The 12,466-nt window shown below is 34.9% G+C and overlaps 1 protein-coding gene across 5 annotated transcripts in view; it reads right to left on the minus strand.

Moving 5' to 3' along the window:
• LOC128203656 (activated Cdc42 kinase-like) overlaps positions 1 to 12,466 on the minus strand; it is a 62,518-nt gene that overhangs the window by 33,011 nt on the left and 17,041 nt on the right. For all 5 annotated transcript variants that reach the window (XR_008256002.1, XM_052905160.1, XM_052905161.1 and 2 more), the window contains exons 4-9: positions 11,863 to 12,072; positions 10,473 to 10,625; positions 9,956 to 10,147; positions 9,470 to 9,567; positions 8,421 to 8,547; positions 2,498 to 2,647 (exon numbers count right to left, since the gene is read on the minus strand). Coding sequence is in view for 4 of the 5 variants with exons in the window: in XM_052905160.1 (XP_052761120.1) it covers positions 2,498 to 2,647; positions 8,421 to 8,547; positions 9,470 to 9,567; positions 9,956 to 10,147; positions 10,473 to 10,625; positions 11,863 to 12,072 (930 nt within the window). In the remaining variant the exon portion in view is untranslated. The remainder of the gene's footprint in view (positions 1 to 2,497; positions 2,648 to 8,420; positions 8,548 to 9,469; positions 9,568 to 9,955; positions 10,148 to 10,472; positions 10,626 to 11,862; positions 12,073 to 12,466) is intronic.

Consider the following 12,466-nt stretch of genomic DNA (forward strand, 5'->3'; position numbering starts at 1 on the left):
TCAGTTAATTACGATACTGCAAAAAAGCATTAACCGTCAAACAGCCAAAGGACAATTACAATTTATAAAACCCCAAAATACATCAATGTCATTATCGTAACATTTTTTGTCTCATTGACACCCTGGATAATACAATAGCAAAGCTGATGTCACAATTTACAATGAACGATTTGAAATTGACAAGTTATGCTCACACAAAAATACTTAACATGCGAAGGTATAAGTCAACAATCAGAAAACTAGATAAAAATCTACATGGACACTGGTCACACACGACATTAACAGGCTTCAACTTCAATGGTGTATCAAAATGATGTCTGTAGGCTATTAAACCATCCTTTTAACAGTTAAACAATACTCATTTTGACAATCCTTGATGACACCATTCATGATTTGAACTGACAGTTTATAATAAATTTGAATGAAACAAATTCAAGCACTCATTTGAAATGATGACACAGATTCATTATATTTACAAAGTGGTAACAAGCCTTCAATATTATCAGAAATATTATCAAGATTTTTATCTATCATTCTGATAATGCTCAAACATAATTAGCCACAGCAGCATCCAATCATTCAATTTTACATAACCACCTTTGCTTGACTGCATTATCATCATTAGAATCATTAGCATCACTAGAATCATTAGCATCATTAGCAGCAGCAGTAGCAGCATCAACAAACCAACACAATTTTACATAACTACCTTTGCTGAATTGCATTTCATCATTAGCAGCAGCAGCATCAACAAACCAACACAATTTTACATTACCACCTTTGCTTGACTGCAATATCATCATTAGCAACAGCAGCAGCATCAACCAACCAACACAATTTTACATAACCATCTTTGCTGGACTGTGTTATCATCATTAGCAGGAGCAGCATCAGCAGCAGGAACCATCACAATTTTACATGACCACATCATCATCTTCCTTAGCAGCAGTAGAAGCAACAGCAGTAGTAGCAACAGCAGCACCATTATAATCAAATCAACATTAATACACTGACTGGTCAAAGGTCACAAACAAGAGTACCAGAAACAGATCAATATGGTTGTCTGTTTTTTTCGTTGCTGAAGAAGGGGCATAACTCTTAACCATTATTCAAGCCAGTTATGGGCCTTGCTAAACATGGGCTACTGATAATATGTATTAAGTTTCAAGTTAATACCATAAAATGTTTTTTCTGCTATACCAAAGGTTATATTTTTGCACGCCCACAACAGCACATGCAAGTCAATAACAAAACCTTGACATTTCTCTTTGAAAAATCTATAAAAAAACAACATGCAAGTGTAAATGGTTCATAATTTTACTAACAGGCCTTAGTATCAGTTACTTGATTACAGTAAATTAACATAACACTGTTTGTCAATAAAAGTCACTTAGACATGTATATAGCACTTGCAGTGGTTGGAAGTTAGCACACACATCTAGTATAAGCTTGGTTTTGCAGATAGCTTCAGCAAATTGTACAAAGCTGATTAACTTTCTGATTTAGTCAAAGTTAGCCAATATGTTTATAGATTGGTCAATATTTATCGGAAAAAATATAACTAGAGCTGTCACAGGAGTGACGAATACCCCCAAATGCCGCCTGGACACAGGAATGGCAAACCATTCCTTTGAAAAGAGGCCATAACTCCAAGGTTACTGCACACTGCATCTTCTTTTATCATGCATGTATAGTTTTATTTAAATATGTTGGGTAATTTAGAAGTTACACTGCTGACAAGAAAAACTAGCCTTTCATGAGTTATCGTCCGGAAACCGTTTTTCTATTTTTAGTAACAGTGACCTTGACCTTGGCCCCACCAGCCCCAATATCGAACTTGACCTGTATCTTCTGATGTTACACCTGTGTACCAAAAATTGTTCAAATCTGTCAAGCCTTTCATGAGTTATCGTCCCGAAACCGTTTTTCTATTTTTAGTAACAGTGACCTTGACCTTGGCCCCACCAGCCCCAATATCGAACTTGACCTGTATCTTCTGATGTTACACCTGTATACCAAAATTTTTTCAAATCTGTCAAGCCTTTCATGATTTATCGTCCGGAAACTGTTTTTCTATTTTTAGTAACAGTGACCTTGACCTTGGCCCAACCAGCCCCAATATCGAACTTGACCTGTATCTTTTTTTTTTGTTACACCTGTGTAACAAAAATTGTTCAAATCTGTCTAGCCTTTCATGAGTTATCGTCCGGAAACCATGAAAACCGACAGACCGACCGACAAGCTCACTCCTATATACATTCAGACGGTCAAAATTGTACTTGCATTTAGGAGGAAAAACATTATTTCGTGGTGATGGTATTTTGAATGATTGGAGTTGTTGCTGCCTATGGTATTAATGTGCTGTCGACTACAATCATCATTATTATGTCTGAGTACTATTCCTCAGTGTCCTTAAACACTTGTCAATTTTGTACAAAAATGAAAAGTTATATTTTTTTCTCTCTCTTTCTCGATTAGGCCAAAAAACAATACTAACTTGTGGAAATAGGATGTACATTTCGCCAAAAGTTGGCCTGTGTTCAGCATTCTGGTCCCAGCATTTTAACATGAGATCATAGTAGTTCTTTGGGCATAAGTCTGGCCTGTCCAATCGCTCGTGGTTAGGAGAGTCTATGGCGTCCAGGATCTGAAAAATATGGTAGGTTATTATTTCACTTAATGTTGACAGGACTGGCTCAAAATAGAACTGGCTCAAGACTGGCCATTTTGGGGAAATGCCGTACCTTATGCAAACATGATGCTCATTATCGACACGATACTGGTTGTCATTTAACCATTCAATTGACCATTAAAGGGATTAGAATTTCCTCAATGAACAATTGCACGTGGTTACATTATCCAGTGGCCAAACAACCTTCGACAAGGGACCAGGCTGGGCAATGCTCCCATTCCGGTCATGTTAATTATGACCTTGAAGTGATAAAAACCCCACAAAACTAATATAATGACATTTATCAACGTTACAATGGAAACTACAGGGACAAGCCCAGTAGTCAAATATTTAACGCTTTCCTTCATAGATGCGCCTTATTTGGCTTAAGTCAATTAACAAGGGGATTAACTTAGTTAACTTTGAGTGGCAGACTTGGTCCCGATTTCTAGTAACAGGCTAATAAGCTTGCTGTTTCATTTCCTTTAAGATGAAATAATAAAATTGAAACATTATTAACATACATATAAAAAAATATATATCAAAGGCAAAGACTTTGAGGAGCAATGCCAGCATCACTTCAATTAATCTGTTTCATACTGTAGAAATGTTAAGCCTTAGACTCACACTCAGATGCAATTCAGAACATCTGTTGGCTAAAAATCTCAGCAACAGCATGTCTTCAAATGATTCCAAAAATAAACACAGCACAACAGATTTAGAAAAGCCCCATAAATCATCGACTCATTTCTAAGAATCCTATTGTTCTAGGAACAATTTTGTTCCTTGGAGGGATTTCAAACAGTGCAGTGCTACTGCTGAAAATAAGGTACAAAAATTGCTCTAGGATTCAGATAAAATGTCCCCTGGATCCATACTGTTCTTGAGGGAGCCTTTACAATAAAGGAATTTAGTTGTTACTCCATTTATCTTAACTCTGTATAAACGTCTCAAATGGCAATTCATCAATTCATTTTTATATCCGCAATTTCATGTTCATTTTCAATGTTCACTAAGAATAAGTCCATACAAATATGTAGCAAAATAATGAAACTATTAGACTAAGATAATTTCAATTTACGACTAAAATCGACTAAAATCTTTTTTAAAACGGCCACCAGATGCTACATGTAAATTTGTTATTTTGTAATGCTTTTTTTTACCTACAAAAAAACAAAACAAAAATGAACGAAATCCAGATTTCCACGAGGCTCTAGAAGTCTTTGAGATGAGTATGGAATCTTTCTGGATTGACAGCCACAAAATAGCAAAGAAGAGTGGCTTGAAGTCTCCAACATAAATATTTACATTTTCCAACAGATACATAGCATATGGCTATAAACCAGCCTCTTAAGTTTACCACAGAGAAGAATTCATGGTATGTTACTTCATGACAGATAGTTTATACTGGTGTAAAACAATACTGAACTAGGTGTTAATTCATTATTTCATACCACCTAATATGCTGAAATGATTAATCGGAATAAGTAATTACACACTTTATTTCCTTGATATTTTTCAGGCGAACATCAGCGTACTTTTTTTTCTATTTACAGAAGTCACACACACACACTAACACACACACACACAAACACACACATGCATACACAAACATACTATGATGTGCATTATTATGGTCGATGTCCCCTATACTAGCTAATGTATTCAAAAAGAAAATTTTAAAAATATAAATAAAGTTTTTATAACATAAAATATTATGTTATTTATGAATTGATAAATAAGAAAGCAAACACAATTTTGTTGTTGTTGTTTTTCCACACAAACAAGGGGCATAAATTGACAATTATTACAGCATGAGTTATGGACCTTACTAAACATGTGCATACTGCTGACTCTGGTAACATGTATACCAAGTTTCATTTGAATACCCGAAATGTTTTTTTTGAGTAATGGACAAAGTTAAAGTTTTGGAATGCCGACACAAACAACGACACCAAGGCTGACAAAATACCTCAACTTTTATTCTTCAAAATAAATACAGACAACGTCAAAATGCAAGTTTATTTTGGTTATAGCCTAAAGGACTGAAATCATAGGCTGGACTTGATAAACTTGACCTGAGGAGAACACCAAAAAGTTAACAAAAGGAAGACAACTCCTGCAGCTACTGAAAAACTATAGGCCGGGGAAGGTATGCGTGTATATAGTGAGTCTTATATTCAATAGTGGGCCATTTCTTAAAACATTAATCAAAAATCACTCACTGAAAAATTTATAGTACATAATAATGAGGACCTAATTCTTATGGGGAACATTACACTTATTTTTTCTAAGGTCAAACATATCAGTATTCAACGTTTATTACCTAGTTTCTAATCTTGAGTAATAAAATGACATTCGAAAATGCCATTTACTCTCAAATTTCTAATTTATTTGAAACTTAAACTGTAAGTGAAATTCTGATCAAATTTTGCAAATATTTGTGTAACTAGTCTGAAAAGATTTTTGGATGATTTTTTTTATGATATATTTTTACATTTTAAGTTTATTTTTTAATTAGATTTCTGCTAAAATAAACAGTTTTTGGCAGGAAGTATATAAAATCTAATGCTTTTTTTTAAACTTTAAATAAAACAGGTGCAGTAAGACTCAGATATGAAATGATAAATATAACCGTAAAACAGTGGCTGATACACTGGGCTTTAAATCCTTTGATGATTTTTTTTTTTACATAAAAACAACCACATATATCAGGGATGCAATGCATATTTGTAAAAAACAGAGGAAACAATTACAAAAAGTGAGTATCGCCATCTCAGGAAAAATCTTTTTTTGTATAGATCAGATAAAATGCAACAATTTTAATTATGAAGTTTTGTGAGGCCAAAAAGTTGTCATCCCTGATATATTTGTATCAATTAAAACATACACTGACATTGCTTTTTATTACTTATCATATCTAATTTACGTAAACATAGTGTTATTTATTATATCTTATTAAATGAATTAATAATATATATACATTATTATTGTTATTCTTTCTGTAACTTCAATCATAACTTTCTACTCAAAAAAGCATTCATCCGACCAATTTAAACAAAAATGATCGTAATCGTTCGCACTGTTATGCTTTTTGCACATAAATCTAGCCTAAAAGTGCATATTCCTGACAAAGCTTGAGGATTCATCACGATTCATTATCAATGATGATGAGGATAATTGTTTGTTTCAGTGCACGATTGCAATATAATTCACTGAGAATGCACCAAAAGCTATAGTTCACGAGTGGTGTAGCTGAGAGTAGAATATTTACTCTTGGTGTTCACAAGGTGAAAAATGTTGCAATCTAACAGTGAAACAAAACAAAAAAATTAAATTATATGCCTTAAAAAGATATGAAAAGCGTGCCAAATTGTAGGTGAATGTAACATCATTTAGAAAATGATGTCATGAAATTGTGTCCCAGCCCAAGGTGTTCTTACATTTAATTTGAAAATGAGAACCAGCTAAAATTTCAAAACAATGAAAAATATGCTATTTTATTGTGTGAAACTGAGATAAATTCATGTAAATCACTGGAAAGCATAAAATAAAAAACAACATAACTTCTCTTTATTCACCTAGGCAATAAACTCTAAAAATGATGAACGCAAAAAAATGATGAACTGTATTTTTTTTTTTAAATTCATAACCTTTGTCCTAAATTCAGCCAAGTACATCAACGATAACACAAATTTTAATAGCTGTTATCAAGGACTTCATTTTTTATCAAAGATGTATAAGATATTCCCAGCACTTAATCCCCCCCCCCATGCCAAAACCTGTCAGAAAACCAAATAATTAATGACAATATACAGGAACTGATTATATCAGCATAATGAAACTTCCTAGAAAATGGGTTCATGTATATATTTTTGAACTTGAAACAACTGAGATTTTCATGGGTCAAAGCTAGAAGTTACAAAAATCTTCTATAGATTAATGTTAGTTAGTACCTTCTGGGATGAACCACAAAGAATATTTTTAGATTATTTTTTATAGCTGCATTTTAACAGATAAACTGTTTTGACATTTTTTTTTATGTGAATGAACTAACTTTTGCATAAATGTCTGAAAACCAGTGATATAATACTGCTGACAAAAAATCAGATCCCAGTTTTTATATTTATGTTCAAAAATTGATATTTATGGTTAAAAGCATTACTAACGCTTTAAAAAATGAGTTTTCCGGCAGTTTCCCAAACAAGTGAGATCTGTTCCATTGCGAGTCATCTTATTTGACTGAATTGAAGGCATTGATACCAAAATTAGTGGATTCCCAGACAAAAACTAAAAAAAGTCGAAACTGTCAATCTGTGAGAGTAGATGAACATAACACTGAATAAGTATATACTTTTTTCATTTAAGCCTGATTATGAAGACATCTGTAACTCATATGAATCACTTTCTATGTCTGTTTCCTAGGTAGAAACCTGTACTGAAGTCTTGTATTTTAGAAGACGAGAGAAAATAACCCTGGTTTGTCTCAAGCCCATGACCTGTTGAAAGAAAGGCCGACACCTATACCACTATACCATCCTCATCTTATACGAAATAACTATATCATTGGTTTCATCCTTAAATCATGAAGCTGTTCTCTGAACACTGTTTATATGGTGTTATTAGAATCATAAACTTTGCAGTAATACAATGATTAAATATCATCATAGCTATTATGACGTTACACAAGCCGTAAGATGGATTTTTGCAAGCAATGTCACACAATTTATATAGGTGTAAAATAATATACAAATATTCTTCTACAAACCATGCTTAAATATGTATCATCTTCATATTATTTTTCCATTTTTACTCTTTCTTATGGAGAAATACATCAAAGGACATGAACAGAAGCCGCTTACACTTTAAACCAAACAAGAACAACAAAATGGATGCTGAAGCTTATCTGTTTTTTGATGGCCAGACCAAAATTATGACAATACTTCAGATTTTTTTTCTTAGAGAAACAGATCAGCTTTAAAGAGATTGAACATTCAACAGCCTTATACGTAATTTATAGGTAGATAAAAAGTTTACAAGCTGCAGAGAAAAATGTGTTTATAAATTTTACCAGAAAATGAAGATAAACGAAGATTCTAGCCTTAAGATATGTAATCTTCATAGGTAGGGCATTCTTGAGATTTAGTTTTAACTTTCCAAGAATAAATTTACCTTAAGATAACCTGGATCAATCACTATCTTCCTACAAAATAATGATCCTCAACATTTTTCTCAAAACTGACATATATATTAACAGGAAACATAAAATTGGGGCCATGTAGTACAACTCAGAAGCTTAAAGGAAGAAATAAAAATGCCGCAGATTGAATTGCATAGTTAATCTGCTGAACAGACTAAAAAGGGGCAAAACTTGATAAATATTTAAGTCAAAATTATTGACCTTGCTATACATGTGCATTTTGACTCTATAGACGGTAACATGTGCGCCAAGTTTCATTTGAATTTTGAGCTTAGGCGAAGGTTAAAGTATTTGCCCAAGAACAATGAGATCTACTACGACACCAACCCATGAAAATACCTGGACTTTTTCATTGTAAAAGAACAGACGAGCTTAAAATTATTATGAGGTATTTTTTTATCATAGAAATCTCTTTGCTGGCATGTATGCTGGTTGCTAAAACAAAACACAAAAAGAAAATCCAACAAAATAAACCAAGTACCTGTCAACACCCTCTAGATATTACGAGGTAAACACAGACCCCTAAAACATCCCAATATAGCTTTATACCTGTTGTCCACTAAGGCCAGCCCAGGGTTGGCACCCGTACGTGAACATTTCCCATAGAGTCACGGCAAACGCCCAGACATCACTGGCCGACGTGAACTTGAGGTAGTTAATACACTCAGGAGCACACCTGCAAATTGATTTCAGTTATCAACATACGTAACCTTTCAACAGCAACATTTCATCAAGTTTCTGAAGTTTAATCTTTATTTAAATACGCTTGCCAAAGTTTGGCCCAACTAATTAACGAATTCCATAAACTCCATGCTCAACAGATGTTTTCACCAGAGCGATAGGTTATGTAACCCATTTTGGGAAACGCATATACATGTAGCAAGTTAAATATAATTTGGGTCAATGTCGTATTTTTCTTTACATTAATTACAAGGACACAATGACAATGATGGCACCAAGGGTATAACAATATGACCGTGACCTTTTCTGAAACAAACAGACAAGCTAATATTGGTTGACATTAGCGCAAGCCCTGCACTGGTTAAATGCGTGCCCAGCTTGCCTTAAATTCTGTATTTTATATAGCAGGGCTTCTTAAGAATGTTGATGCCAAGCACACGTGTCTGAATTTGGGCTTGTTCACCCAAAGTCTAATTTGATAGATTTTGATGACTATAGCAGCTATTAACATTTTGAAAAATTGTAGCAGTATAAACATTACATGAACATAATTAACACTCTAACAAGAGTACTGTACAGTGATACCCAACACTTGCCTGTTTTTCTGTCAAAAAAGGGACATAACTTGATGATTATTACAGTCAAACTTATAGGCCTTGCAAAACATTTGCGTATTGTCTCTGGCAACATGTGTACCAAGTTTCATGAGAGCTTCTTAAAACTGTTTTCAAGTTATGGTCAAGTTATGGCTATGGTTGAAGTTTTGACACAATGTCGCCAACGACAACACCAAAGTTATCACATTACCTAAACATTTTTCTTCTGAAAAACAGACAACCTTAAATGAAGAAAAACATCCCTGACATGTTTTAACTTAAATAAGTCTACAGTATTTATTGACAGCCTAAAGTCCATACCATGCTATAGGCAGTTTGAGGTTGATGGTGAAATTACTCTGGTAGTAGTCCTTCCCACGGCCCAGGGCTCGGGACAGACCAAAGTCGCTTATCTTAATCTGAAATGTAGGATAAATGAAATTTAATCTGACATTTTTTAGCTTTTTTCTTAAAATAATTTATTCATGAATTAACTACATAATAGCGGGCAATATACATGAATATAGATAATTATTTCGAAGTAACAATATAGTAGGATTGACACAAGAGCACTCATGAAGATCTTAAGTACTCGCAGCTTTATATTTTAGTAAAGTTAAATAATGGGCATAATTTATCAAATACTTTTAGCCACAATGATGTGACTTTATTGAAATTACAAACACAATTATCATGTTCCATAATAATATCCAGACATAAAAAAGGTGATATTTACAAATTTAAATTTCTCGTATGGCAGAAATCCATTTTAAAACTAAACAAATCAACCTGGTTTATTCTACTTACAATATCCTTTGAGAACACAAGTATATTCCTAGCAGCCAGATCCCTGTGTATCAACCTCTTGCTCTCCAAATATGCCATACCATCGCTGATCTGCTGAGCAAAGTCACATAGCCGGAGAAGGGGGAAGTCTTGCCTCTTCAGGGGGTCTTTCAGGCAGTCTAGGAGTGACCTCAAGGGGGCTAGCTCCGTTACCTTAGGGGAGAGAGAAAGAGACATATCTTTTACACCCTATGTGTATGCTATGCTTTACAGGCTACACAAAAAGCATGGGAAAGGCCTGACAAATCAGTTAGTCTTTCAGGCAGTGTACGAACAACCTCAAAGGAGCTAGTTGATAAAACATTTCAGAAAAAATCATCCAAATAATAAATTCAAAACTAAAATAAAACCTCCCAACATACCAGCATAAAAACTCACAAGTAACCAGCATAAAAACTCCCTATTAACCAGCATAAAAACTCCCTACTAACCAGCAAAAAAAACTCCCTACCAACCAGCATAAAAGCACTCTACTAACCAGCATAAGAGAGTTCTCTTTATCCAGCACCACGCCAAACATGTGCACAATATGGTCATGGTCGATGGTCTGCATCAACCCCGCCTCCTTCAGGAACTCCTGGGTTCCATTCTCTAACCGATCCCGACTCAGGCACTTCAATGCTACTTCAACCTGTAAAGTACAATGAACAATGGAGCTGTCTATCAACAAGTATACTACAAAATATCGTAAGCTAAAGAGTTTACGTTAAAAATTGTGTTATAATCACCAATTGAATTTAAACTGGTACTTTCAATATCTCACTATCTGTTACTTATTTAATTAATCATACTATTTTATTTTGAAGAATATAATATTACTTCTTCGAACTACCAACTTGAGAAAGTGATCATGTGATAGAATGCTTGATGATAGGGTCCCGCTAAGTTTGCATTTAAATGTTGCAATTATGGTTAACCCATTTTGTGTTCTATCCCATTCCTGAGTCCACATACTCCTCTGATTTCTCATTTACTCTTTAACCATTCACTTCAAGAATAACTAACACTCCCTCATCCCCTCATCTTTCTTTGCTGCCTTTTTTATTTCTCCCATTTTTCATCCTGCCTTTGGATCCCCTTTTGAATCCACACTAAACACCTCTTTAACTATCCCTCTACTTTTAAGTTTATCTAGTATTTTTACACTTAACTCTTTCCTCTTTCCACTGCCGTCCAAATCCCCTGCTAACAACTCACCCTTCAATTATCACCCTTTTTATTGAGTTTTCTCCCCTCCCCTTTTCTGCTGTACAAATTCTATACTGCACCATTATCAAACCTTCTATATCATTTTCCATAACCACTACCTTAGAATCACCCTTTTTATCATTTTCAACAACTTATTTGAAGAGTGAAATTCACATGTTCCCCCTATTTTATTTTTCTTCAAATACTGTTTACAAAGACTACTCACCTCCTTTGTTGTCCAAATCCTCAGCTGCACCACACACACCCCTTCTTCCTATTATCAAGGTACATTCATTCGCCCCCTATTTTTACACTTTTCCACCATTATCTGTGCCCCCGGCCCCTTCAGTGCCACTCCAAACACCTGTTTCCCTATAATGTAGTCACTTAAAGTCACCCACTATTTCCCCTTTCCCCCTATTTCTCACCTTACCCCACCCCTCCCTCTGCTGTGGTCCAAACCCCTGTTGCACCACTCCAAACTCCCCTTCTCCCTAATTCTCACATTGCCCACCTCCCCTGTGGTCACCCGACACCAGCTCCAACTCCCTTTCTCCCTACAATGGAGTCACCTAAATCACTAGATCCCCATTTTAATCACACTTTCCCCCTCCTCTGCATACTCTCCTTCTACATTCTATTGAGGCAACAGTAAGTCACTAATTGCCCCTATTTCTCACCTTTTCCCCCTCTTCTGTGGTCCAAACTCCCTGCTGCACCACCCCAAACTCCCCTTCTCCCAGCGTTTTCGTAATCTCAATCAGGTCTGAAGAGATGATCTGCTTCCCTGTGGGTCGTATGTAGGATATTGGGCGTGATATTCGATGGTCTGGGGGAGGGCTCAGTGTTCGATTAGGGCTGCTAGTCAAGTTTGCTTTATCCATCAGAGCCTGTAAAAGATATAAGTTCATAGTTGTTATTAATTAACATCATTATACAAAATTCATCAGCAAATTATTTATAAAAACTAGTGGTGAAGACTGCCCTATTTTTATAGGTTGAACAAGTGCAAATCTATATCCGCCCCCTCACCCCAATTTTTGTGGGGGGCATAAAAATGGGGAAAGAAATATCATAATTATATTAAATGTAAGATTTTTTTACCAATCGTCCAAACAGCACCATAGTTTATAGATGGCAAGAGGCATGTTGGGTTATCTGGCTTGTGTCATCTGGCTTGTAATTAATCAGCATTTGACATTGTTTTAAATTGCTACTGTCTCAACTGCAAAAACTCTAGAACTGTGAATGAAACCATTGTACTTTTTTTCAAATAGATTAGCA

This window comes from Mya arenaria, chromosome 9, assembly GCF_026914265.1.
Source record: "Mya arenaria isolate MELC-2E11 chromosome 9, ASM2691426v1".
In the NCBI taxonomy this organism is placed as follows: Eukaryota; Metazoa; Mollusca; class Bivalvia; order Myida; family Myidae; genus Mya; species Mya arenaria.